The 25,324-nt window shown below is 45.8% G+C and overlaps 1 protein-coding gene across 7 annotated transcripts in view; it reads right to left on the bottom strand.

Moving 5' to 3' along the window:
- LOC144822619 (uncharacterized) overlaps positions 1–25,324 on the bottom strand; it is a 502,963-nt gene that overhangs the window by 285,221 nt on the left and 192,418 nt on the right. For 3 of the 7 annotated variants that reach the window (XR_013608648.1, XM_078680356.1, XM_078680355.1), the window contains exon 4: positions 4,234–4,318. The exons of the other annotated variants lie outside the window; for them this stretch is intronic. Coding sequence is in view for 2 of the 3 variants with exons in the window: in XM_078680356.1 (XP_078536482.1) it covers positions 4,234–4,318 (85 nt within the window). In the remaining variant the exon portion in view is untranslated. The remainder of the gene's footprint in view (positions 1–4,233; positions 4,319–25,324) is intronic. 7 annotated transcript variants of the gene reach the window in all.

Genomic DNA, 25,324 nt, shown 5'->3' with positions numbered 1-25,324 from the left:
TCATCCCTGCCACCCTCTGGTTTATCCCTGCCACCCTCTGGTTCATCACTACCACCCTCTGGTTCAGCACTGCCACCCTCTGGCTCATCCCTCTCACCCTCTGGTTCAGCCCTGCCACCCTCTGTTTAAGCACTGCCACCCTCTGGTTGATCACAGCACCCTCTGGTTCACCAGTGCCACCCTCTGGTTCATCCCTGACACCCTCTGGTTCATCACAGCACCCTCTGGTTCATCCATGCCACCCTATGGTACAGCACTGTCACCCTCTGCTTCATCCCTGCCACCCTCTGGTTCATCCCTGCCACCCTCTGGTTCATCCCTGCCACCCTCTGGTTCAGCACTGCCACCCTCTGGTTCAGCACTGCCACCCTCTGGTTCAGCACTGCCACCCCCGGGTTCATCACAGCACCCTCTGGTTCACCAGTGCCACCCTCTGGTTCATCCCTGACACCCTCTGGTTCATCACAGCACCCTCTGGTTCTTCACAGCACCTCTGGTTCACCCCTGCCACCCTCTGGTACAGCACTGTCACCCTCTGCTTCATCCCTGCCACCCTCTGGTTCATCCCTGCCACCCTCTGGTTCATCACTACCACCATCTGGTTCAGCACTGCCACCCTCTGGTTCATCACAGCACCCTCTGGTTCATCACAGCACCTCTGGTTCATCCCTGCCACCCTCTGGTACAGCACTGTCACCCTCTGGCTCATCCCTGCCACCCTCTGGTTTATCCCTGCCACCCTCTGGTTCATCACTACCACCCTCTGGTTCAGCACTGCCACCCTCTGGCTCATCCCTCTCACCCTCTGGTTCAGCCCTGCCACCCTCTGTTTAAGCACTGCCACCCTCTGGTTGATCACAGCACCCTCTGGTTCACCAGTGCCACCCTCTGCTTCATCCCTGCCACCCTCTGGTTCATCACTGCCACCCTCTGGTTCATCCCTGCCACCCTCTGGTTCAGCACTGCCACCCTCTGGTTCAGCACTGCCACCCTCTGGTTCAGCACTGCCACCCTCTGGTTCAGCACTGCCACCCCCGGGTTCATCACAGCACCCTCTGGTTCACCAGTGCCACCCTCTGGTTCATCCCTGACACCCTCTGGTTCATCACAGCACCCTCTGGTTCTTCACAGCACCTCTGGTTCACCCCTGCCACCCTCTGGTACAGCACTGTCACCGTCCGCTTCATCCCTGCCACCCTGTGGTTCATCCCTGCCACCCTCTGGTACATCACTACCACCCTCTGGTTCAGCACTGCCACCCTCTGGTTCATCACAGCACCCTCTGGTTCATCACAGCACCTCTGGTTCACCCCTTCCACCCTCTGGTACAGCACTGTCACCCTCTGGTTCATCCCTGCCACCCTCTGGTTCATCCCTGCCACCCTCTGGTTCATCCCTGCCACCCTCTGGTTCATCACAGCACCCTCTGGTCCATCACAGCACCTCTGGTTCATCACAGCACCTCTGGTTCCCCCCTGCCACCCGCTGGTACAGCACTGTCACCCTCTGCTTCATCCCTGCCACCCTCTGGTTCATCCCTGCCACCTGCTTCCTTAGCTGTAAGTGCTTCCTGTTACAGTTATTTTTTTTACAGGAGCATTGTGCCATACTTCTAACTATTCTCTGACCCTGCTTTGGGGGTCAGAGCAGGGTCAGAGAATAGTTACAAGTAGGCAACTGAACTCTGGAGGGGCCCCTCAGGAAGCACTACAGGGAATGGTTACAAATTAGCTTGTACTTTTGCACCTGCTAAGTGCTTTCAGTTTTTGCTGATTTCTTGTTTTTTTGAGTGTTCGCGTGGTTTTCTGCTTATTCGCGGACCGCTTGCAGTGCACCGACCCCGAGGTTGCCCATGCGGTCGTATATGGGCGCAGCCATTTTGTTTGCGTGACGTGTTTCCGTTTCCGGGCGCTTGTTGCATGCTCGCGACGTATGCGGCGCGCGATTACGTATTCGTGGGCGTTTTTGCGTGCTCGCGGGGGAAATATCGTGCAAACTTACCCACGCGGTCCTCTATGGGCGCGGCCATCTTGTTTTTCATTCACTGCTATGGTTTTGGGCATGCTACCTTTCTATCCACCTTAAATCTTTGTAATCCTATGTTTTTCTGAACTTTTTTTCTTTTTTTTGTGCTTATTATCTCTCTCTTCAATTTCCTACATCTATATTTTGTGTTTTTTTTTTACTTTTTGTTACTTTATTACCTACTTTATTTCTTTCTCTCTCTCTCTTATTTTTTTTCACACCTATTCTTCATTCCTTCTTCTTGTGCCCAGGACCATGGCTAAGGAAGGCAACAAGGGCAAGGGGAAGGGCCCAGCACCACGTACCCGGCTCCCTTGCGGGCGTTGGAGGGGGGAGGAAGTGCAGCCCAGGGAGATCTTCTCCGCGGTGGAGGTGGCCGCCTTGATGGTGTTTGTGCAAGTCCACCTCCCTAAAACCATGGCAGCAGGTGGGCGGATTGCTTCCGGTTACGGCCTCCGGGAGCATCGCCAGCTGTGGGAGAAGGTGTGCCGGCGCATGTATAAGGAGTCTGGGGTCCGGCGCATCTACCACCAAGTGACGCACCGGTGGAGTGACATCTTGGACCGGTAGCATGACATGGCCGGCCTGCTCGGTGTGGAGATCCCTGGCCTTGGTAAGTAGCTATTTAATAACTACTTTTTTTACTTCTGCTCTGTTATATTGCTAATCTATTTTTCTCCTGAAGAGTACGAATGCTGCTGATTCGATTACATTGCAGGTAAGTTAATGTTTAAATAGCTTCTGTCATTGCAGGTGCTCGCCTGGTTATTGGCGTTGCTACTATGCTTACTTGTTTGCAACTTTTTAATCATTTGAGAGCATTACTGCGTAATGCTAGAGACAGTAGACTCAAGTCTAGTCCTTCTTTGTACTCCTGCTGCTGCCACTTTGATGAGATAGTGGTGGATTGATACGTTGAGTTTATTATTTTTTACTTGTTATAGGACATTTGTTAGTGGTCTGCAATCATGATGACGGACTGTGTCTGTCACGCGACGTCTCGTGCTGCTGAGTGATGGCTGTCGTAGTAGAACCTTTTTGTTGTTGATGTAGTTAGTGAATTACTGAACTTTCCTATTAGATGGTCTGCGAATCCTGCAATACTGTACTACTATCCTCCTAGTTGATCAGATCAGATGCAATTGATGTTAATTTGTTTCCCCCGACATAATTTTAGATTGAGTACAAAGAAATCAAATATTTCCCAAAAAACAATCATCCATGTTGTATTTCATTATTTCATGATCACCAGGACCTCACAGGGGCAAGGCGGCGGCGGCGACAGAGACTCCGGTGGCAGAAGGTGGAGAGCCTCAGTCCCTTGCAGGCTCTTCTGCTGGCCCCAGTAAGTTGTTCTATTGTTATATTAATACTTATACTTCCCTAACTTGTACATCTCCTATTCATTGCAAACTGGTTCCTAATAATTCTATGTTTTACAAAATAGTCTTTGATCTTTTTCTAATGTAGACTACTTTCTACATTGTTATCCTGCCTCTACCATCACTCTCTGTGCTACTACTATTTACAATTATGAGTCGGTCTGTGTAGGTAGCTAAGCTTGCCCATTCGGCAAACGGTGTGAAACAAAACTCTGATACAGCAATAGCTCTAGACACTGAGTGCAGTCCTCTGGGTTGCCCTTGCTCTCTATTCGAGTCTTCTTAATGTAAGTGCTTTGGCAATTTCCAACAACAAAATGTCATTGTTTACACCAAGTAAAAGGTAGCAGTTGCCTTTTTGATTTGAGAGGAGCACATCCCATACCGCTAGTGTTTCAGGCACTATTCTCCGCACAAAGAAGTATGGACAAGATATATAGGACATTGTTGATGATAGGTGCAGTTTGACTTTCGACATACCTCAGTCCGAACAGAAGTTGAACCCCCATTCCCCTGACCGACTATCTAGAATGTCTGACCAACGATTTTACAACCCAGAAGAACAGAAGAAGACTACCTCCGAGTCCCGGCCTATCTGAGTCACTGAAACATGACTGCCAAGTGCAGTAGTTTTAAAGTTTTATTTTCAATTGAGAAATGAAAACATTATTTCTTTATTTTTAATAGCATAGTATTCTTATGGATGAAGATGACGTTAGAGTTTAAACAACATTCCCATGATTGAAATTAGTATGACTCAAACTTAATAATAGTTAACACTAACAGACACAGGAAATTAGTAGAATAACTGTGCGTGAGCCCCCACCTTCTTTAAAGTACTTAAGTACTGCTGGTAGTGACTCAGTAATAGTTGGTGAATTGTCTGGCAGAAGGGCAATGGAATCTTCTTTCTGTAATGAGAAAAATGGTGCACGTTAAGCAAGCATTCATCAGTTGTCATAAGAAGATGTGTAGCATTTAATGGAATAAGCATCTAAAAGGTTAACACCCTCCCCAAACCCGTTACTTTTTTCAATCCCAGTAATAAAAAATGTGTTATGTAACATTTCCTTCCATTACGAGACAAAATAGGGGGTTGTGTATGGCATCTGAAAATATGACATGTTTTTCCTAGACGTCACAACATCTGATGCGGCACAGATGACCACCAGTGCCGGGGCCAGCAGTACGGAGGGGTCCACTCTGGATGCGGCGGCGCCAACAGGAGGAGCTGGGGGGGAGGCTCAGCGGTGGCAGATGGTGGTAAGGTATTATACTCCTTACTTATTGAATTTTTTTTGAGTAGGCTCGTAAAGAAGTGTATGATGTTCTGTACAGTAGTACACAGTACACTAGTATAAGTACACTGTCCTGTGAAGAACATTTACTAATTTATAACTACTTTTTGGGCTATCACGGAGAAGACAGTCAACCTTGACTTGTAATAGCATTAGCGGCGGTACTTCTCTGGTATCCAATGGCCCCCTCTATTTCACTTGGCAAATTTTTATTGTGAAGCCAAGTCATATCAGATCAGATGTAGTTTAGGGATGTGAAGAACGAAAAGTTAAACAAGGGTGAAACGAAGGACGAGCGAGTCTTAATATTTATTTATGACTGTAAAAAATGTTTTTGTTGAATGCAATTCAACATAAGAAAGAAGACGGCGGTTTCCAAAATATAATGAAAAGGGTGTTAGCTGGTTGTTGGCAAAAAGACATTTTGGTACATTTGAGACATTAAGAAGAATCATAGACGTACTTTGGAAGCCTGGATGTTATCTTCTTTATCCACCATAGTCGATAGCAGAGGTGTATGATGTAGTAGAGCAGACGCTGAGTGGATAAAGTATGGCCAGTGGCAGTGCCACCCCTATAGAAAAGTAAGACATTCCTATTCCCACCTGCATGTACTGCTTAAAGTACTGCGAGTCCGCATCATCATGGCCTGTGTCTGTATTTCTTGGGTTAAAGCTGAGTGAGCTGCCATTATGGCGGCTTCCACAAGTTCACGTACCAGTAATTTCTTTTGCAAAAGAAGAGAAAAAAAGTAAAAAAGGAGTTTTTAGTACTATCTGACTATGTATGTACTAGTAGTGAGTCCACCTATAGTGCTGCTAGTGGAATTCCTGAAACTGACAGTGTCACAGGCTTACAAAGACAGCAGAAAGATACAGGACAAAATGTTATACTGTGTTTGCTACTTGCTGGTGTTAATGAGTGTCAACCTTCCGTTGAATTATTTTGACTTTATGTTAAGGACTATTGGCTACAGTATTTTTCTTTCTTTCTTCATAGATGCTACTCCCAAAAAGCTCACCCGTAAGGAGATGGCTGTCCGGGCCAGGGCCCGTAAGCTAGAGGCTAGTTGTGTTGAGTATCGGCGGTTGTGGGTTCGGGAGCAGGAGGAGACAACATCAACATCTACATCCTCCTCCACTGCCCCCGGGTCCACCAGCCAGAAGCCTCCAGCCAAACGGAGCCGTGGCCCGACAGCCTCCCGCCGCCGCCGCACAGCAGCAACAACATCAGCGGCCCTCCCCAGATCCTGGATCGTTCGTGTGCGCCGACTACGCAAAAGAGTGGACTACCTGGAGCGGTTGGCCGAGAAACATCAGCGCCAGCTCCGGGACCTCCGCAAAGAGCAGCGGGACATGAAGCAACAGCTTGCAAAACGACGCCACCTGAGGTAGTGACTGTCCCTTGCCCCTTTTTTAAAGACTGTTGGGGGGGTGGGAATTGGGTGTTTGGGAAAGGGGACTTTTGGACTTTTGGACATTGGTTGAGGTTAGGTAGGGGGGTGAGTTGGGTTAATTTATTTCATTTTTTGACTACCTCAATATATTTTTTAATAATTATTTTTCATACCAAAACATAGTATACGCGTTCATATTATTTTGTGTGGGGGTGGGCGGTGGTTACTGGATGTTTGGTTTCTTCCAACTTACCAGCCTGAATGAAACATCTAGTCCTGAAATGTACCAAAGTGCCAGTAACCGAGTTAGTGAATTCAGTAGCCCTACTAGTACTTTACTAGTAGTACTGGCAATCTCTGCTCTCCTCCCAGTCCTAGCCCATTATTCTACCTCTCCAAAATCCTTATCTTACCTGTGATTAGTGTTTGAGAATCGGGGTAGCCCCAGGGCTGGCTGCATTTCAAATGGTGATTAAGGTTGGTTGTTGACTTGAATTCTCGACAGATGCAATATCATTGTTGTGCTGGTAGCAGTAGTGGTACACACTTGCAGTATCACCATATGACAAAAAGAGGAAATTAAACATTGAGTGGCCTGAGCGTAGCATTAGAAACACTTCAATAGATAGTACGGTACAGAACAGTGCCCTAAATTGTAGCCTAAGCAGTGCCAACGTAACGTAAGCATTAGATTGTTCACGTCGTGTAGGAAGAGGATGTTCTTATTATCAATCCACGATGGCGCACATGAACTTCTGGTTGCTTTGACCTTATCCTCCCAAGCAAGTGTGTGGAATTTATTGTTGTTGTCAGTCACACATCAATGAAACACCACACAGCCCGGGGGAAGAGGGTTAGGGTTTGAAAATTGGATGGGAATGGGGGTTTTTGGGAAAGTTTGGTAGAGAGGAAAATAAACACAGCATGGACAGTCAAACCACAAATGAAGAGAAACAAATCTTTGGATTTGAAGATATTGATAAACCTTTAAAATGACATAAAGGAAGTGCACTACTGCATGCCAGAAGTTGTTTAGTAAATGGATGGTTAGCTTACTGAAAAGTAATACTACTACTTACTGCAACTTACTAGTAACTACGAAGGAACAAGTTGGCAGTGCTGGGCTGCAGTCATTACGCAATTTCACTTGCCTCTCTGCCCTCAGACAATAAACACTTAGAACATTAAATTAGTGTTAAACATAGCAAAGACGTATCAAATAGCTGGAGGTATGAATTTGAAGAAGAGATCAAACAAACGCACAGAGTCACACTCGTAGAAGTAAGTTCAACTTCACAAGAATATCATTTAAAAGATAAGGAGAATTTTGGATACTGTTACTGTTTTTTGTAGTTGTCCCGTTGAATTTGTGAAGTTAATGCATCCAGCCATTCCTCTTATTCGCGGTACTCCTTCATTCCATCGGATGCTCCGTCGATCAATCTTGGTGACCAGACACACTGACTCTCAACTGCCTGCCTGATGCGGATTTGCGGATCGCTAACTGTAAGCCTGAGTAGTACATCAATGGCACAGGGTAAAAGCCTGCCTGTAATTGATGATGGAAAAACACAACAGTAAGTGTTAAAGACACCTCGGAGAAAAAAACATATATAAGGCACGCTGTGTAGTGCAAAAATTAAACTGTCACTTTCAGAGATGACAATCCCCAAAATCTAGAACACCCCACATTACCCTCCCAAAAACTTGCAGAATACTGCTGCTACCTCGCAGAGGCCTAATTTCAAATCGTGCCAAAACGCACTCAGAAAGTATGCCCAAAATCCCCCTTTCCCACCATGGATTATCTTCAAACCATGTGCAATCAAAATTAGACATTCCAAAAAGTGTTCCAAGAACCCACCCAGTCGTAAAAATCTAGAACCCTGCCCAAACACATGCAATACAATACTGCTAACCCTAACGAGCCCTAAGTTAAGAATAGTGGCAAACGCTTTCTTTAACTAGGCCAAATTCCCCCTTTCCCACCATGGATTTTCTTCAAACCACTTGCAACCAAAATTACACATTCCCACGAGTGCTCTAAGACCCCAGAACCCAGTTGCAAAAATCTAGAACACTCTCAAACACATGCAATACTACTGACAGTGCTAACCCTAACGAGCCCTAAGTTAAAAAAAAGTGCCAAAACGCTTTTCAGCATGGATTTTCTCCAAACCACTTTTATCCGGTATTAGACATTCCCAGAAATGGCCCCAGACCCTGCAACCCTGGCAGAAACAAGTAGCAGACCCCCAAACAGGCAAAAAGCAAAACCGGAAAAGCTCACACTTAGAAATATTTTCGGTCTCATTCCAAAATCACTCCAAGCGCGCTGTGCAGCTAGGCCATTACTCCCGTTTTCAACCATGGATTTCCTGAAAAACAAATGCAATCAAAATTAGACTGTGCCAGCAGTGCTCCCAGACCCCAAAACCCACCCCAAAACACCAGGAACCCCCCCAAACAGCACCCCAAAGACAAGCAAGTGAGCAAAAACGCAAAAAAATGTTAACTCTGATTTTCTACAAAACACTTTTATCCGGTATTAGACCTTCCCAGCAATGGCCCCAGACCCATCAACCCAGGCGGAAACAAGTAGAAGCCCCCCAAACAGGCAAAAAGCAAATATACAAAAGTGGGAACTTGGAAATTTTCAGGAAAATTTCCAAAATCACTCAGTGCGTGCTCTGCAGCTAGGCCCTAACTCCCCTTTGCCACCATGGATTTGCTTCAAACCTCTTGCAATCGAGTATCCATACCCAGCGTTGCCCAAAAACCCACCCACAAACACCAGGAACTCCCCCCAGGCAGGCCCCTGAAAACACTAAAGTGACAGAAAACGCTAAAAAGTGAAAAACTTTTTAACCATGTATTTTATCCAAAACACTTTTATTCGGTATTAGACCTTCCCAGCAATGGCCCCAGACCCGTCAACCCAGGTGGAAACAAGTAAAAGCCCCCCAAACAGGCAAAAAGCAAATATACAAAAGTGTGGACTTAGAAATTTTCAGGAAAATTTCCAAAATTACTCAGCGCGCGCTCTGCAGCTAGGCCCTAACTCCCCTTTGCCAACATGGATTTGCTTCAAACCTCTTGCAATCAAAAGTATCCATACCCAGCATTGCTCCAAGACCCAAAATCCCACCCACAAACACCAGGAACCCCCCCAAGCAGGCCCCCAAAAACACGAAAGTGACCGAAAACGCTAAAAAGTGAAAAACTTTTTAACCATATATTTTATCCAAAACACTTTTATCCAGTATTAGACCTTCCCAGCAATGGCCCCAGACCCGTCAACCCAGGCGGAAACAAGTAGAAGCCCCCCAAACAGGCAAAAAGCAAATATACAAAAGTGTGGACTTAGAAATTGTCAGGAAAATTTCCAAAATCACTACGCGCGCGCTCTGCAGCTAGGCCCTAACTCCCCTTTGCCACCATGGATTTGCTTCAAACCTCTTGCAATCAAAAGTATCCATACCCAGCGTTGCTCCAAGACCCAAAACCCACCCACTAACACCAGGAACCCCCACAAGCAGGCCCCCGAAAACACTAAAGTGACAGAAAACGCTAAAAAGTGAAAAACTTCTTAACCATGTATTTTATCCAAAACACTTTTATCCGGTATTAGACCTTCCCAGCAATGGCCCCAGACCCGTCAACCCCGGCGGAAACAAGTAGAAGACCCCCAAACAGGCAAAAAGCAAAACCGGAAAAGCTCACACACAGAAATATTTTCGGCCTCATTCCAAAATCACTCCAAGCGCGCTGTGCAGCTAGGCCATAACTCCCGTTTTCTACCATGGATTTCCTGAAAAACAAATGCAATCAAAATTAGACTGTGCCAGCAGTGCTCCCAGAACCCAAAACCCACCCCAAAACACCAGGAACCCCCCCAAACAGCACCCCAAAGACAAGCAAGTGAGCAAAAACGCAAAAAAATGTTAACTCCGATTTTCTACAAAACACTTTTATCCGGTATTAGACCTTCCCAGCAATGGCCCCAGACCCGTCAACCCAGGCGGAAACAAGTAGAAGCCCCCCAAACAGGCAAAAAGCAAATATACAAAAGTGGGGACTTAGAAATTTTCAGGAAAATTTCCAAAATCACTCAGCGCGCGCTCTGCAGCTAGGCCCTAACTCCCCTTTGCCACCATGGATTTGCTTCAAACCTCTTGCAATATTAAAAGTATCCATACCCAGCGTTGCTCCAAAACCCAAAAACCCACCCACAAACACAAGGAACCCCCCCAAGCAGGCCCCCGAAAACACTAAAGTGACAGAAAACGCTAAAAAGTGAAAAACCTTTTAACCATGTATTTTATCCAAAACACTTTTATCCGGTATTAGACCTTCCCAGCAATGGCCCCAGACCCGTCAACCCCGGCGGAAACAAGTAGAAGACCCCCAAACAGGCAAAAAGCAAAACCGGAAAAGCTCACACTTAGAAATATTTTCGGCCTCATTCCAAAATTACTCCAAGCGCGCTGTGCAGCTAGGCCATAACTCCCGTTTTCTACCACGGATTTCCTGAAAAACAAATGCAATCAAAATTAGACTGTGCCAGCAGTGCTCCCAGACCCCCGACCCAGCACCGCAAATCTAGAACACCCCCAAATAAACCCCCAAAAACCTGCAATACTGGTATATTGAAAACATGGCAAATTGAATTGGTTTCAACAGAGACAGACAGCCATTGCTGTCCACTGCATGCCATCCTCTCATTATTCATTACCAAAACTACTTTATGTCCGCATCTTCTTCGGAAAGTGAGGGCCCACAGGGCAGCCTCTCCTGTAAATTTCAGAAGTAGGTCTGTCAACAATCAGCAAGCATGTAGTCAGTCAGTCAGTTATTTCAGTCCCACTTTGAGGTTCCGTGACGATTTTAACCCGTGTTTGTAACATTGTCGCAAATGCATAATTTTGGTATCAGTGAACCGCAAATGATCCATTTAGTATATCCTGGTGTTTTCGCTATGCTACGAGCAAGAGCACTCCTGTTACAAACACATTTCTGTTCTACCCGTGGCATCCATCTTAGAACAAGGAAGCCATTTTGTATTCCTTGCCCTCACATAGTCAATGGACACGCAATGACCTCTTTTCATTTAAGGACACGTAGGCTTTAGCCGGCAATTCACCTTGCTAGTGACACGTGCACCTTAGGCCAGCAACGCTGTGGCAGCATGACTCGGCAAAAGCTGCCTCCCCAGCCTGAGGCCAGTCCTGCTATACTGGTTCTCGTGTTCGTTGGTCTGATCATGATTAGGCGGCCGAAGCTGGTAACCGTGCCCATTTACGACCCACAAACATCTCTTATCCTACTTTTCTATCTTCTGCACCTGGCTCTGCTCCTTTCCTTCTGGGCCTTTATTAGGGGGAGGTAACGAAATTTACGATGAGGAGGTCCGGGTCTTGAATGGAAAGTTGACATGGGATTATGATGGAATAGTGGGAACCCCTCGTTCGTAATGTTTTGACATCAGATATTGTTGACGATTCCTGTGCAACGCCAAATATTTATTGTTTAAGATACAAAGGTTTTGGAATGTGCTAACATGTAAAGAAATTTGCCTGAAGCCCAATATTCAGTATATAAGGAGCAACCCTCTTTGTACAAATTGAACAGGCTCCTAGATACTGCCCATGTGTAGTTTCTGTGACTTCTGTGTCCCTGCAGTAATAAACCTTTGGTCTTTGACGCCACCATCGAGAAGCCCGTGTTTCTGTTTGTTTGTGCACCGAGGCAGGTTGAACTCCGGGGTCTTCGGGTGTTATCCCTGACACCTCTGGACGGAACCAAAAAGTCCAGAACTCCAATTGGCGCCCAACGTTGGGCGACGTCATTCGGTACCGGTCCAAAAGCCTGAAGAGTTCGAGAAGCTTCGTGTGAAGATTTCAGAGGGAGGCGCCCCACTTCATCGATCCCGGCATATCGCAAAAGTGGCCCGACGTTCTCTTCCACGAGGGTTCCCGTTCAGACGGCTGCAGTGGTTCGTTGCCTTGACCTTCGCCCTGTCTTGGACCCGAGGTGCAGTCCTTAGTACGGCGAGACGTGACGGGTTTCTCCTTGGTGACGTCTTCAGTGCCTCAGTTAAGTATTAAGTGGTTGATAGTTGGTTACTTCGTAAGGGTTGCTCCTGTTTGGATAATCCTTTTAGTTTTTGGTTTGGTTCGGTTTCATAAGATTATCGCTGGTTATTCTGGTTACGATAATCATTCAGTTCAGTTCGGGTATCGATACGTTTGTCTGTTCTGGTAGGCCTAATTTCTTGGTTCAAGTGCGCACCTTTCTTTTAATTTGTGTTTCGTCTGTTTTGTGTTCCGGGTTATAAAATGGTAAGTCGGAAAAATTGTGTGTTGTCTTGTTTTAGTTGCAACAGGGATTCCCAGTTGGAGGACTCGTGTTCGGTTCCTCCGATTGGAACTCCCCTTTATGATCTGTATTGCAAATTTGGTGTGGGCCCTATCTCTTATAACGAGGTATGGATCCACTACACAGAGAAAGATGGTGTCCTTAGTTGGCCACTGCATGGTAGTTTCGAACCTCAAGTTCTTGATAATTTAGAAACGAAATTATTCAAGAAGAAAGCCCGGCCGGCAATGTTTGATTCTTTCCGTTATTGGCGAAAAGAATCTAAACAGAGAGAAATTAAAAAGTTGAAGAAAGAACAGAAAGAGCAAGAGCTGACTTTAGAACAGTCTGCTAAACAGCTACAACTCAACGAGTTTGAGAAAGCGATGGAGGTGGCCAATAGAGAGCATAATTTAGCAATAGACAAGTGCTATCCTGCTTTGCCATCAAGTACAGCTAAGATAGTAGAGGACCCTGAAAAGGATCCCCTGTTGTCTTACTTGTTACGATCACCCCCACCGTATGCACAGGGTGCTACGGCTCCACCTATACCGAATGTTCAATTACCGGTTACTGGACAACCTGGTGTTCCCGCTCCTCTGAATCAAGTTCCTGTACCTCCTGTGGTCACTATTAATGTTCCTTCGGCACCCCCTCTTTCAGGGTTGCCGGCTTCTTTACCTATACCTGTATCGCTCACACCTGCTAGTTCACAAGCTGTTTGCCCGCTACTCCTACTGTTCCTAATCTATCTGTTCCAACTGCTACTCTATTTACTGCTTCTGCTAATATTATGACTCCACTTTCTGTTCGTCGAAGAATCACTGATTCTGTCTCTAACATTCTATCTCCCTTCTATAAAACTCTGATTAAGACTCCTACCTCTGACTCTGTGCAGAGACGTAGTCAGCTTCCCAGTATTGAAGAAAGAGGGATATTAGATTCCACTGCTCTTAGATGGATTTCGAAAGTTGGAAGATATAATGTACAAGATGTATTAGATACATTTATGCAATGGAACGAACCGACACAACGATATGTGTTTGATGAAATGTGCTTCCTTCTACGTGAGGAATTGGAAGAGGATGACCCTGAATCAAATCTAGAAGAATTAATTAATGTTCAGAAAGAGTTTGCTGCAGGTATGATAGTTGGACAAAATATAAAAGAAGCGATGGAACTGGTTTTAAGTTATAGGAATGACCCATCCCTTCGTTCTCCGAGGGAGTCAGAGAAACGTAGTACGAAACAAAATCGTCAATATCCAATGAGAGAGGTTCCACCAATTTGGCGTGAAGCTGTGCAAGCTAATGTAAACCTTGGTATTGCAGCCGCTCCGGCCCAATTCCAGAGAGTATGGATACATATTCCATGGAAGCGAGCTGAAGTATTAGCAGTGAAACAGGCCTTGCCAGATCCGCGTAAAAATCCTGCAGGGTACTACAAAGAGTTGGCTCAGACAGTTGACGCTTGTGTATTAAATCTAGCTGACATAGATCTGCTATTTGGTAATGTAGTACCGCAACCAATTTGGGCTAAAATTCGTAAAGAGAATCATCCAGTTGCCCTAGGTGGTGATTGGGCAGCTATAATTGCAGCGGATGGTCAACAAATAGGTGGTTCTAAACCTGAACCCTTAATTGCTAATTTGCCTGGTAGAATAATCGATTTAATGAAAACCCTAATGCCAGCATTACGCGTTAACTGGGACAAATTGTCCGCGTGCAAACAGAAGAAAGACGAAAGCGTCTCCGACTTTTTCACAAGATTCGAGGAGACTTTTGTGGATCATAGTGGTCAGGATATGAGCACAGAAGGAGGCCAGAGATTATTTGTTGATAAATTTGTGCACAATCTGTTGCCAGAACTTAGTGGTAAATTAAAAAATTCTGAAAGTGCGTGGGCTGTCTCTACGACTGCGCAAATACTTGCTACTGCCCAGTACTATGAAAATAGGGACAAAGAGGAGAAAGAAAAATCAGATAAAAAGACGAAAGAGTTAAAAACTAAAGTTCTTTTACAGCAAGCATATCCGCCTCGCACAAATCAGACCAATACACAGCAAGGGTCATATCAAAGAACGGAGTATAATTCTCAGAGGCCCCAGTACCAATGGAATCAGTGTGCTTATTGCAAAATGGAAGGCCATTATAAGACTGAGTGTCCGGTACGGGCACAAAATAATACTGCGGCAGCTCAGAGAGGTCGTGGTGGTTATATGCAGAATTCTAGAGGTCGAGGAAGAGGTGCTATGCCTCCACAGACAAGTGATCGCCCTTCTAATTATTTCGACCAACGAAATGGACAATCTGCCCAACAGAATAGGTCTCAACAATATCATGTTGAAGATTACTATGAAGCTAGTGAGGAAGTTCAGCCAAGGGAGTACTAGGACAGCCATGGACAAAGAGAGGGAGTAGTATCAGTTCCAGTAGATCAGAGTGGGCCTTATGTCGCAGTAGCAACATCAGGTATAGTCGAACCATTTCTGTTGGATACTGGTGCAGCAAAAAGTTCTATCATACATGCGAAACTCCCTGGCGCACCTTTGTCTGGCTCAACAAACGTTTCAGTAGGTTTTTCAGGCGCCCCTGTTCACAACCCTGTTTCTGGTCCTTTGTCTATTTCTGTTGGACCCCGACAATTGAAAGCACCCCTGATTTTGACGACAGGTTGTAATGAAAATCTGCTTGGTTTAGACTTATTAAAACGCCTATATGCGACATTGTACTGTTCTCCAGAAGGAGTACAGCTTACGTTGGGTAAAAGAATCATCTCTCCAATGTACTTGTCGATGGATGCACTCCCACCAGAGCTGCGTTCACTCCCTAATACTCTTTGGGCGACTGGTCCTAATGATGTAGGTCTTTTAGAAATTCCACCATATGTAGTAACTTTGAAAGCGAATGTAAAATTTCCACGAATTCCACAATACAGAATTTCTACTGAAGGTGAGCGTGCGCTCCTACTGATAGTACAAGATCTGATCAAGAAAGGCGTTATAGAAGAAACTAGAGGTAATGTCTGTAATAGTCCTGTACTGCCCATTCTGAAACGAACTGACCCAACAAAACCTCCAGTATATAGATTTGTAATTGATCTTAGAGAGGTTAATAAAATTGTGATTCCACAGTTTCCTGTGGTTCCAGACATTACTGCATTGTTAACGTTAATTCCTGCTACAGCGGCATGGTTTTCAGTTATCGACTTGAAAAATGCCTTTTTCAGCATTCCGATAGCCGAGGAAAGCAGAGATATCTTCGGTTTCTCTCTAGGAGGACGAAGCTTCAGGTTTAAACGCGCTCCACAAGGTTATTGTGAAAGCCCATCCATTTACAGTCAAGCATTAAAAAGCCAGTTAGACTCATTTGTACTTCCTCCTGGTTCTGCTTTAATACAATATGTCGATGATCTTCTAGTGGCTGCCGATGACAAGGAAACTTGCAAAACAGCTACAATTTCTTTATTGCATCATTTGTCAAATTTGAATCACATGGTGTCACCTTCAAAAATGCAATACTGTTGCCAAGAAGTGACCTACCTAGGTCATCTCTTGTCAAAGGAGGGAAGGAAGTTGACCCCAGAGAGAATAAAAGCAATTACACAGATGAATGTTCCTAGCACGCAGAGAGAAGTACGTGCCTTTTTAGGTATTACCTCATATTGTAGGCAATGGATCCCAAATTTTTCTCTTTTGGCAAAACCGTTGGTAGCTTTGACTGGGAAAAATGTTCCGAGTCCAGTGCCATGGTCTGCCGAATGTCAGGAGAGTTTTTCTGAGTTACGAAATGCACTGTGTTCAGCTCCTGTATTGGGTACACCCGATTACAGTAAACCATTCACGCTCTATGTCCATGAGAGAGAAGGTTGTGCGTTGAGTGTTTTGACACAGAAATTTGGTGATAAACAACGCCCTTGTGCGTATTTTTCATCAACATTAGATCCAGTAGCTAGAGCGTTGCCTAGTTGCTTGAGAGCTACAGCCGCAGCTGCAGCCTCCATTCGACAATCTGCTGGTTTGGTAATGAACAACATGCTAGTAGTTATGGTTCCTCATGCTGTGGATACACTCATGAACCGAACCAAGACGCAGCACCTTACCAGTGCTAGATTATCAGGTTACGAACTGACATTGCTAGCAAGTCATATTCAGATCAAAAGATGCAATGTATTGAATCCAGCAACATTGTTGCCGACTAGCCAAGAGTCGAGTGATTCCGAACCACACGACTGTTGTTTCAGAACTGAGGAAGAAACAAAAGGACGAATTGATTTAAAAGATACTCCATTATCAGATCCAGATGGCATGTTGTATGTTGACGGGTCTTGCTTCAAATTGGAGAATGGTGATGTAACTGCTGCCTATGCAGTAACGACTTTGAGTACGATTGTGGAGACTGCGAGAGTGAGTCAGAATTCTGCCCAGGCTGCAGAATTGATCGCGCTGACAAGAGCGTGCGTTTTAGCTAAGGGAAAGAGAGTGAATGTGTTCACAGATAGTCAGTACGCGTTCGGCGTGGCCCATAGTTTTGGCCGTTTGTGGAAAGAGAGAGGTTTCATTACGTCCCATGGGACTAAGATTCAACATGGCCAGCTAGTTAATGACTTGTTGGAATCTCTAACCTTGCCGACTGAAGTTGCGATTGTGAAATGCAGTGCTCATAAAGCAATCACGGATGATGTTGGTCGTGGGAATGCTTTTGCTGATGAGACTGCAAAACAGACAGCTAGAAATATGATGAGTAGAATGTATGTTGCAACGTCTGCAAGATGGATTTCTGAGTCTGGAATGTGTGAGGACACAGTGGAAAGCGTGAAAGAAATTCAGAAAGAGGCGACTGAGGAGGAAAAGCGTGCATGGAAAGAGAGCACGGGTAAATTGGACTCGAGTGGGTGTTGGATTGACTTGTCGGAACAACAGCGTTGGATGTTGCCTGATGCGTATGTGCTTGCAGTAGTAACGATGGCACATGGAGCAGCGCACATCAGTTCTAAAGGGATTTGTAAGATGTTGGCTCCAGTTTGGAAGAATGATGGGATTAGTAAGTGTGCAGAGAGAGTGGTGAGAAATTGTATGGTATGCTTGATGCATAATCCTGGCAAGGGAATCCCCACACCTGCAGGTCACTTCGCTCCTCCTTCCTGCCCCTTTGAAGTGATCCAGCTAGACTTCATTCACATGGATCGTTGTAATAATCTAAAGTACGTCCTAGTGGTAGTTTGTGCGTTCTCCAGATGGATCGAAGCATACCCACTGAAGGACAATACTGCTTTGTCCACTGCCAAGATCCTTCTTAAAGAATACTTCCCCAGATTCGGAATGCCACGGATTGTATGGTCAGATAACGGAAGTGAGTTCGTAGGGAAAGTTATGCAGAGTGTGTGTGCCGGTCTAGGGATTAGACAAAAGTTTCACAGTGCGAATCATCCCCAGTCCGCGGGTTTGGTTGAGGGTTACAATGGTACCCTGAAACTGAAACTTGCTAAGATACAAGCATCCACGGGTTTGCCCTGGCCAGATGCACTGCCTTTGGCTTTGTTATCAACAAGAGCAACTGTACATTCTAGAGTAGGGCTTAGTCCATATGAAATAATTTTTGGTCGTCCTGCAAATGTTTGGGGGGTACCTAGACCGAAAGAATTTAAGCAGCTGGAATACCCAATGTTAATTGATTATCTTTTCGACTTGACTGCTAAATTGAGCCTTATTCACCAACAGGTTTTCGATGCATTGCCAAAGCCACCGGAGAGTCCAGGTCATCAGCTGAAACCTGGGGATCAAGTAGTCATTAGAAATTTTGCAAGAACGAAAAATCTTCAGCCCAGATTCGTTGGCCCTTTCCAAGTCCTATTGGCGACGAGAACTGCTATTCGAGTGGCCGGACGGAAGAATTGGATCCACACGACACATGTCAAACGTGTGCCTCTGCCACTCCCTTACAACAACTGGGTAAAGAAAGGAATCAGTGCCTCTGAAGCAGAACAAATACCCAGGTTCATCCTTTTCAGTGATGCAGAACTGATCACTGATACATCAAACTCTCCTCCTGAAACTGCTCTTTTGAACCCTGAACATTTGCCATCTGCACCAAAAGAACATTTGTCATCTGCAAACGCGAACATTGCAGCGTCGGCTGAAAATATATTGTTTCCAGATCAGACAGCTCCTGCAAAACTGAGATACAACTTGCGACCTCGCAATATGGGCAAATAAAGCAGGAAACTGCCTATTTTCAGATTTGAATTTTCTATACATTGCCTCCAGCCAGGAAGTTTGCTATTATTTTGTTGTTTTAAATTTTGCCTTGCCGTCTGGGTAGCCGTAGGGTCGTGGCTGTGTGCCTAGTTGAATCTGCGGGGGTCAGACATAAGGTCGATCTTTCTGTTAGTTCTGGGAACTCCCAGGGCTGATAGAGGCATTTTCATCTACGTACACATCATCAGTGGTCACGAGCGGATTGTAGAAGATGGAGCTTCCTGAGCTGCAACGAAAGAATGTAATTTATGTTCGCAGAAATAGACTGTACCGAATACTTCACAGCAAATGCTTTCTAATGCAATGTGCAGTTACATTTTTAATTGTTTTGATAACGTTGGTGGGTGGAATCATCTTTGGTGTGCATTTGATTTTTATGCCGGTAACTACAGTACCTCCCCTTGATCCTACTACTTCTACGGTTTCTTCTATGCATTCTTTTCACTCGTTTCCTGAACACGAACAAGCTCGACGCTCTGAATTTATTAACAATACATTTGTACAGCTCTTGCATCAACACCAACTGGTAGTTAATACTACAGACTGCTGGGTGTGTGGCTTGATACCTCACACTATGGATAAAGGCATTCCCTATCTAGTCTTGCCTTTTAGCTATAATGGATCATTTCAGGCCTTTCAGACCATTTTTTCCTATGCCCTTGAGACCTATCCTCCGCGTCCACCACGGTCCACTAAATACAACTCAGCCAACAAAGCTTTAGTCCAGGGAATAATTGACATGATTAAAGACGTCAATAATACTCCATCTTACCCTAGAGATGAATTACGGGTGTATTTGAGTTGGAACTCTACCGAGTATCGCCTTAGTTTGGGAGAAAGCAAGCGTAAAAGCTCCACTTCAGTCTGGGTCGTGCCTCACCGAGGTCAGGTCTGTTTGCAAGGAAATGGGAGAAATCTGAGAGCTCAGCTAGGGAGGAGTGAGTGCGTTGAGACTTACGTATTTCCGTCTAACTCCTCCCCTGCCTTCCTTACTGCTAGGGGTACTTACTTCATCTGTCAAGACAGAGCGTATACATGGCTGCCTGCTGACTTCTCAGGTTCATGTTATATTGCTCGATTGTTACCTCCGACATACACTGCTTCTTCAGATTATCACAAGACCAGAGTAGCAAGAGGTGTCTTCAGCAAGGAAGATACCGCTGGTCAGGAAGCTGGAGACTTCTTCAAAGGTTTCCTTCCGTTTTGGGGGCCTATGGCCAATAGTAGAAATCTACGTCAACTAACACGGGTAGTTGAATCTACTATTACAGAAACTGCTGGTGCCCTTAGTAACTTAACAGCTGAGCTTCAGGCGGATCGTCTCATGACGTTGCAGAACCGTATGGTTCTAGACGTAATACTTGCAGATCGAGGTGGGGTATGCAGAATGATCCAATCGAGCTGCTGTGTTTTTATTCCCAATAATGCTCCAACCGTCTATGAAGCGATCTCTAAGCTACACAAGATTTCCGACTCTATACACGTAGACAAGGGAAACTGGTCCTTCATGGAGTGGTTTTTGACTCTGGTATCAGCGTGGGGATGGAAGGTTCTGATGGTCATTGGTGTCATCCTAGTATTTCTGTTCTCATGCTGCCTTATTATCCAATGTGGTCCCGCTTTGTGTAGCCTCTGTGCTGCAACCTGTTTCAGAAAACCACCTGCATTAGGAGAAAAGACACGAGACAGAATGATGATGCAACAACATGTCACTGACCTAATGAGCATAGAGTTAGATTCAGACATTGACTGAGTAATTGCCTATGTAAGGGCAAAAGGAGGGTCTGAGGTTCCGTGACGATTTTAACCCGTGTTTGTAACATTGTCGCAAATGCATAATTTTGGTATCAGTGAACCGCAAATGATCCATTTAGTATATCCTGGTGTTTTCGCTATGCTACGAGCAAGAGCACTCCTGTTACAAACACATTTCTGTTCTACCCGTGGCATCCATCTTAGAACAAGGAAGCCATTTTGTATTCCTTGCCCTCACATAGTCAATGGACACGCAATGACCTCTTTTCATTTAAGGACACGTAGGCTTTAGCCGGCAATTCACCTTGCTAGTGACACGTGCACCTTAGGCCAGCAACGCTGTGGCAGCATGACTCGGCAAAAGCTGCCTCCCCAGCCTGAGGCCAGTCCTGCTATACTGGTTCTCGTGTTCGTTGGTCTGATCATGATTAGGCGGCCGAAGCTGGTAACCGTGCCCATTTACGACCCACAAACATCTCTTATCCTACTTTTCTATCTTCTGCACCTGGCTCTGCTCCTTTCCTTCTGGGCCTTTATTAGGGGGAGGTAACGAAATTTACGATGAGGAGGTCCGGGTCTTGAATGGAAAGTTGACATGGGATTATGATGGAATAGTGGGAACCCCTCATTCGTAATGTTTTGACATCAGATATTGTTGACGATTCCTGTGCAACGCCAAATATTTATTGTTTAAGATACAAAGGTTTTGGAATGTGCTAACATGTAAAGAAATTTGCCTGAAGCCCAATATTCAGTATATAAGGAGCAACCCTCTTTGTACAAATTGAACAGGCTCCTAGATACTGCCCATGTGTAGTTTCTGTGACTTCTGTGTCCCTGCAGTAATAAACCTTTGGTCTTTGACGCCACCATCGAGAAGCCCGTGTTTCTGTTCGTTTGTGCACCGAGGCAGGTTGAACTCCGGGGTCTTCGGGTGTTATCCCTGACACCTCTGGACGGAACCAAAAAGTCCAGAACTCCAACTTGAGGGGACTTGTCTACGAAGACAAAGTTTGTTTTTTCTCCATAATCCATCAATCTGCCTTGAGGAAAATGGATAGGGGGAGTCTGGAGGAGGAGGATAGAGGAGCATGATTGAGTTGTGAACTTGTGAACATCTGAATGCAGACTGCGGCACCTTCAAATCAATACGGAAAATAAGATGAAGACAGTGCTGATGATGGACTTATTGTGATTAGTTGATTAGAGTTTTGTTGTGGTAAAAGTATCAAAACAAAGAAAGACACACAGGAATAAAAGTGAATAAGTATGGAAAAAAAGGGCGCAATTTTCAGTCCTCGTTGTCAGGGAAGCAGAGCTCGTCCTCCCAGTCTATGAATTGAGACGGGAGTAGGTCTGGTGACTGAGAAGAACTTCCGTCGTTGTCATCACCTAAGTCGGTGTCCTCTTCTTCCTGCGTGCATTCACGTATTTTGTAATCGGGTGGTATGAAGTGCTGATTCATCTTGATTATTGTTAACCGCTCCACATTTTTGGGCAAAAGGCGGGTCCTGTCTGAAGTAACAATGGCATCAGCAGCACTGAAAACACGTTCAGAAGACACGCTTGCAAGTGGGCAAGACAAATAATTTAGAGCCAGGTTGGTGATCAGTGGCCATTTTGAGCTTTTCGTATACCAATATCCCAGTGGGTTCTCATCATGACAGACCTCTGTTGGGTCATCCAGATAGGCCTGCACCACCGACTCAAGTTTCTCCAGGGTTGATCCAATTTGCGTACCATCTGTGACCTTTTCATCAGTGGGCCGAGCTAACCCTTGCTGAGTTAGCCAATCCCCTAACGACAATATTTGTTTGTGGCCTGGTGCAGGTGAGGGTGATGATATGGTTGCTGGTGTCGTTAACGGCTGTGAGGGAAAGTGACTCCCTTCAGCCATGGATTGAGAAGTGGAACTTGACGCCGGATGGCCTGCTGATTCAGTTGTACTTGTGCTGCCTCCTTGAATCTTCTGCCGCTCTCTTTCGAACCGAGTGGCTGACACAGCTAGCCAATGTTTGTACTTTGAAACTTCTGCTTCCGAAAAAGTAAAGAAAGTATTGGTGGGCAGTGCCTTTTTGTACCGTGGATCAAGAATAGTGGCACAAATGTAATGTTGTTCTGCATGTATCTTTTTAAGCCTTTCATTGTCAAGTAGGCGCCATAATAACTTCTGCGCCAAACCATATGCTTCTCGCTTTTCACCATCATCTCGGAATGTTGAACACACCTCCTTCAGTTGGTGCTCTAGCATGTGCAACAATGGGATAGCTTTGGTCAAAGAACAGTCCTCCCTGCTGACTTCACGCGTGAAGAGCTCAAAAGGACGAAGCATGTCTGTCAGGCTTGCAATTAGCTTCCATTCCTCCAACTCTAGCATCAAGTCTTTGTGAACAGAACCTAGTTTAAAGACAAACTCATGTAGTACCTCCCACTGCTCAGACAGACGCTCAAGCATGTAAAAGGTTGAGTTGCCACCTCCTGGATTAGTCCTTTGACTGGCAGTTGACGTTCATATTGAAGGCTCCTCAGCTGCTTCCGGGCCTTAAAAGAATGGTTGAAATGGCTACAGATTTTTCGGCAAGTGGTCAGTACATTGACGACTGGCTGTTCTGCTTTCAAGAAGGCTTGCACCACGATGTTAATACTGTGCGCCAAACACGGCACTCTGAAATAGCCACCATCAGACATGGCCCTAACTATATTACTGCCATTATCCGTGGAAACATAACAAACTGTGCGGTTTCTTGGATGCAGCCATTCATTGACCTTCCTGTTAAACTCCTCCAAAAGGTTAGGTGCAGTGTGAGTTTTCTCCATGGCAAACATGCCTACTGTTGCATGTTTGCGAGTAGCTTGAAAAACTTCCTCCGTGTCAACATCTTTGTGTTTTAACTGTCTTTTGACCCCTGCAACAGAGACCCAGTGTGCAGTGATGCACATGTAATCAATGGCTGCGCAACTGGTCCACATGTCTGTTGTCATGTGGATAGTGTGAACAGCACTCTTCAGAATAGCTGCGCCAATCACCTCCAGCACATCTTGATGTAGTGCTGGAACAGCAACCCTTGCAAAATAGTACCGGCTAGGAACCTTCCATTTAGGGCAGACTGTTGCCACAAATTCACGAAAACTCACCCCTTTCACGAAAGAGAAAGGGAGAAGGTCCAGCGCTAGTATTTTAGCCAGCTTTGCGTTATAGAGACGCACTGTTGGGTGGTTGCGTTCAAATGGCGGATCAGACCAAAACATGCTGCTAATGGTGCGCTTCAAACCAGTTAGGCTCATTGATTTCCTTTTTTGCAATGGTGTCCCCCCCAGACTCTTAGTGTGCCTCATACATGTTGCAGGGGTAGAGGGTGTGGGCGCTACCACTGCAGTGCTGCTGCCAGGGGTACTGCGTGCACCAGAAAAAATGCCTGTCGCTTCTTCACTTCCCCTGCACGATCAGCCTCTCATCATCATCAGATGCAATATACATTTGGATTCGTTTTGGCTTCATCGATGTCACTTAGGTGCTTATACCACTGGATAGGGTGGTGTTTTTAGAGATGACCTCTCTGGCCTCCGGTACCATAGTTGGTACCAAGATTACCCCGACTAACTGATACTTTACAAATTGAACAAACAACCATGTTTTCCGCCTTTTTGCTAACAGTAAAGAAGTCCCAAACTGGGGGCTGGAGATGTCTGCTGGTGGTGGTGCAGGTCCTACTTTGACTTCCAATGCCAGATGAAGTGTAGGTTGTGCGTGGCTGAATTTTTCCCTGTAGTTGACTTACAGCACCACTACTTGAGGTAATGGGGGTTGAGCTGGATGGAGGTCCCTGCCGGCCCTTCTGACGAGAAAATATGGAAGCTGTAGGTCGTGCTGGTGTTGTAGTTAACTGCGTTGGTGGTGGTACCACCAGGGCCGCGCTGCCCTCATCCTGCTCAGCAGCTATTTGGGCTAGGGTTAAAATGTTTGTCTGCTGCATGCCCGCTGTGGCTGGAGTGACATCTGTGATGACTGGGTCATCGTCAGACTCTTCATCAGCAGCAGAAGGCACCACTTCTTGTTCGTCGTCATCACCCATAAGTCGAAGACTTGCGGGAACCTTTTAGGCTTAGCTACCTTTGTCGGCTCACGGCGTGCCTCACTCTCAGACTGCATTTGTGGGTTCCAATCAACATCAAGGTCATCAGAATGAAGAGGGCTTGAAGAAGAACTTGTAGTAGTAGTACTAGCCCTCCTTGACCTTTTTCTTGCTGGGGATCTGGAAGACAATGGATCATCATCAGGAGGAGTGGCTCCCTCGGATGATACCTCCTCTTGAATATCAATTTCCTGATGTGCCCCTACTTCTGGAGGAACAAGCGATGTAGGCAGTTGCGCCACTCCATGAACCTCTAGTTGCACCTCTCCATGCACCTGTCCATGCGCCTCTCCTTGCGCCTCTCCTTGCGGTTCTACTTACACCTCTCCTTGCGGCTCTACTTGCGCCTCTCCTTGCGCCTCTCCTTGCCCATGTACTTGCGCTTGTACTAGTTGCACCTGTGGTTGTCGTTGCGGCTGTGGTTGTTGAACACTGGCCAGCTGAGTTACACCTGGCGTTGATTGGATGGTACTTTCTTGTGATGAGCCAACATCACTGGTCGATGGTGATTGAACAACCAAAGTGGCTGCCGCAGCAGAACTCATGTTCTTGGACCTAACTTCGCGTGGTGGCACTGACCCCAATGAGGCGGAGGTGCTGCTTCCAGCTTGGTCCCCGGCGGACACCGCTGCTGCTGCAGGCATCGTTTTTTTTCTCCCAAAAAAGGTGTCGGTGGGCACACCCGTCTCCTTGGTAGGTGGTGCCACTTGCATCTTCTGCTC

This window comes from Lissotriton helveticus, chromosome 3_1 (genome assembly GCF_964261635.1).
Source record: "Lissotriton helveticus chromosome 3_1, aLisHel1.1, whole genome shotgun sequence".
In the NCBI taxonomy this organism is placed as follows: Eukaryota; Metazoa; Chordata; class Amphibia; order Caudata; family Salamandridae; genus Lissotriton; species Lissotriton helveticus.
This window is presented reverse-complemented; position numbering and strand designations above follow the sequence as displayed.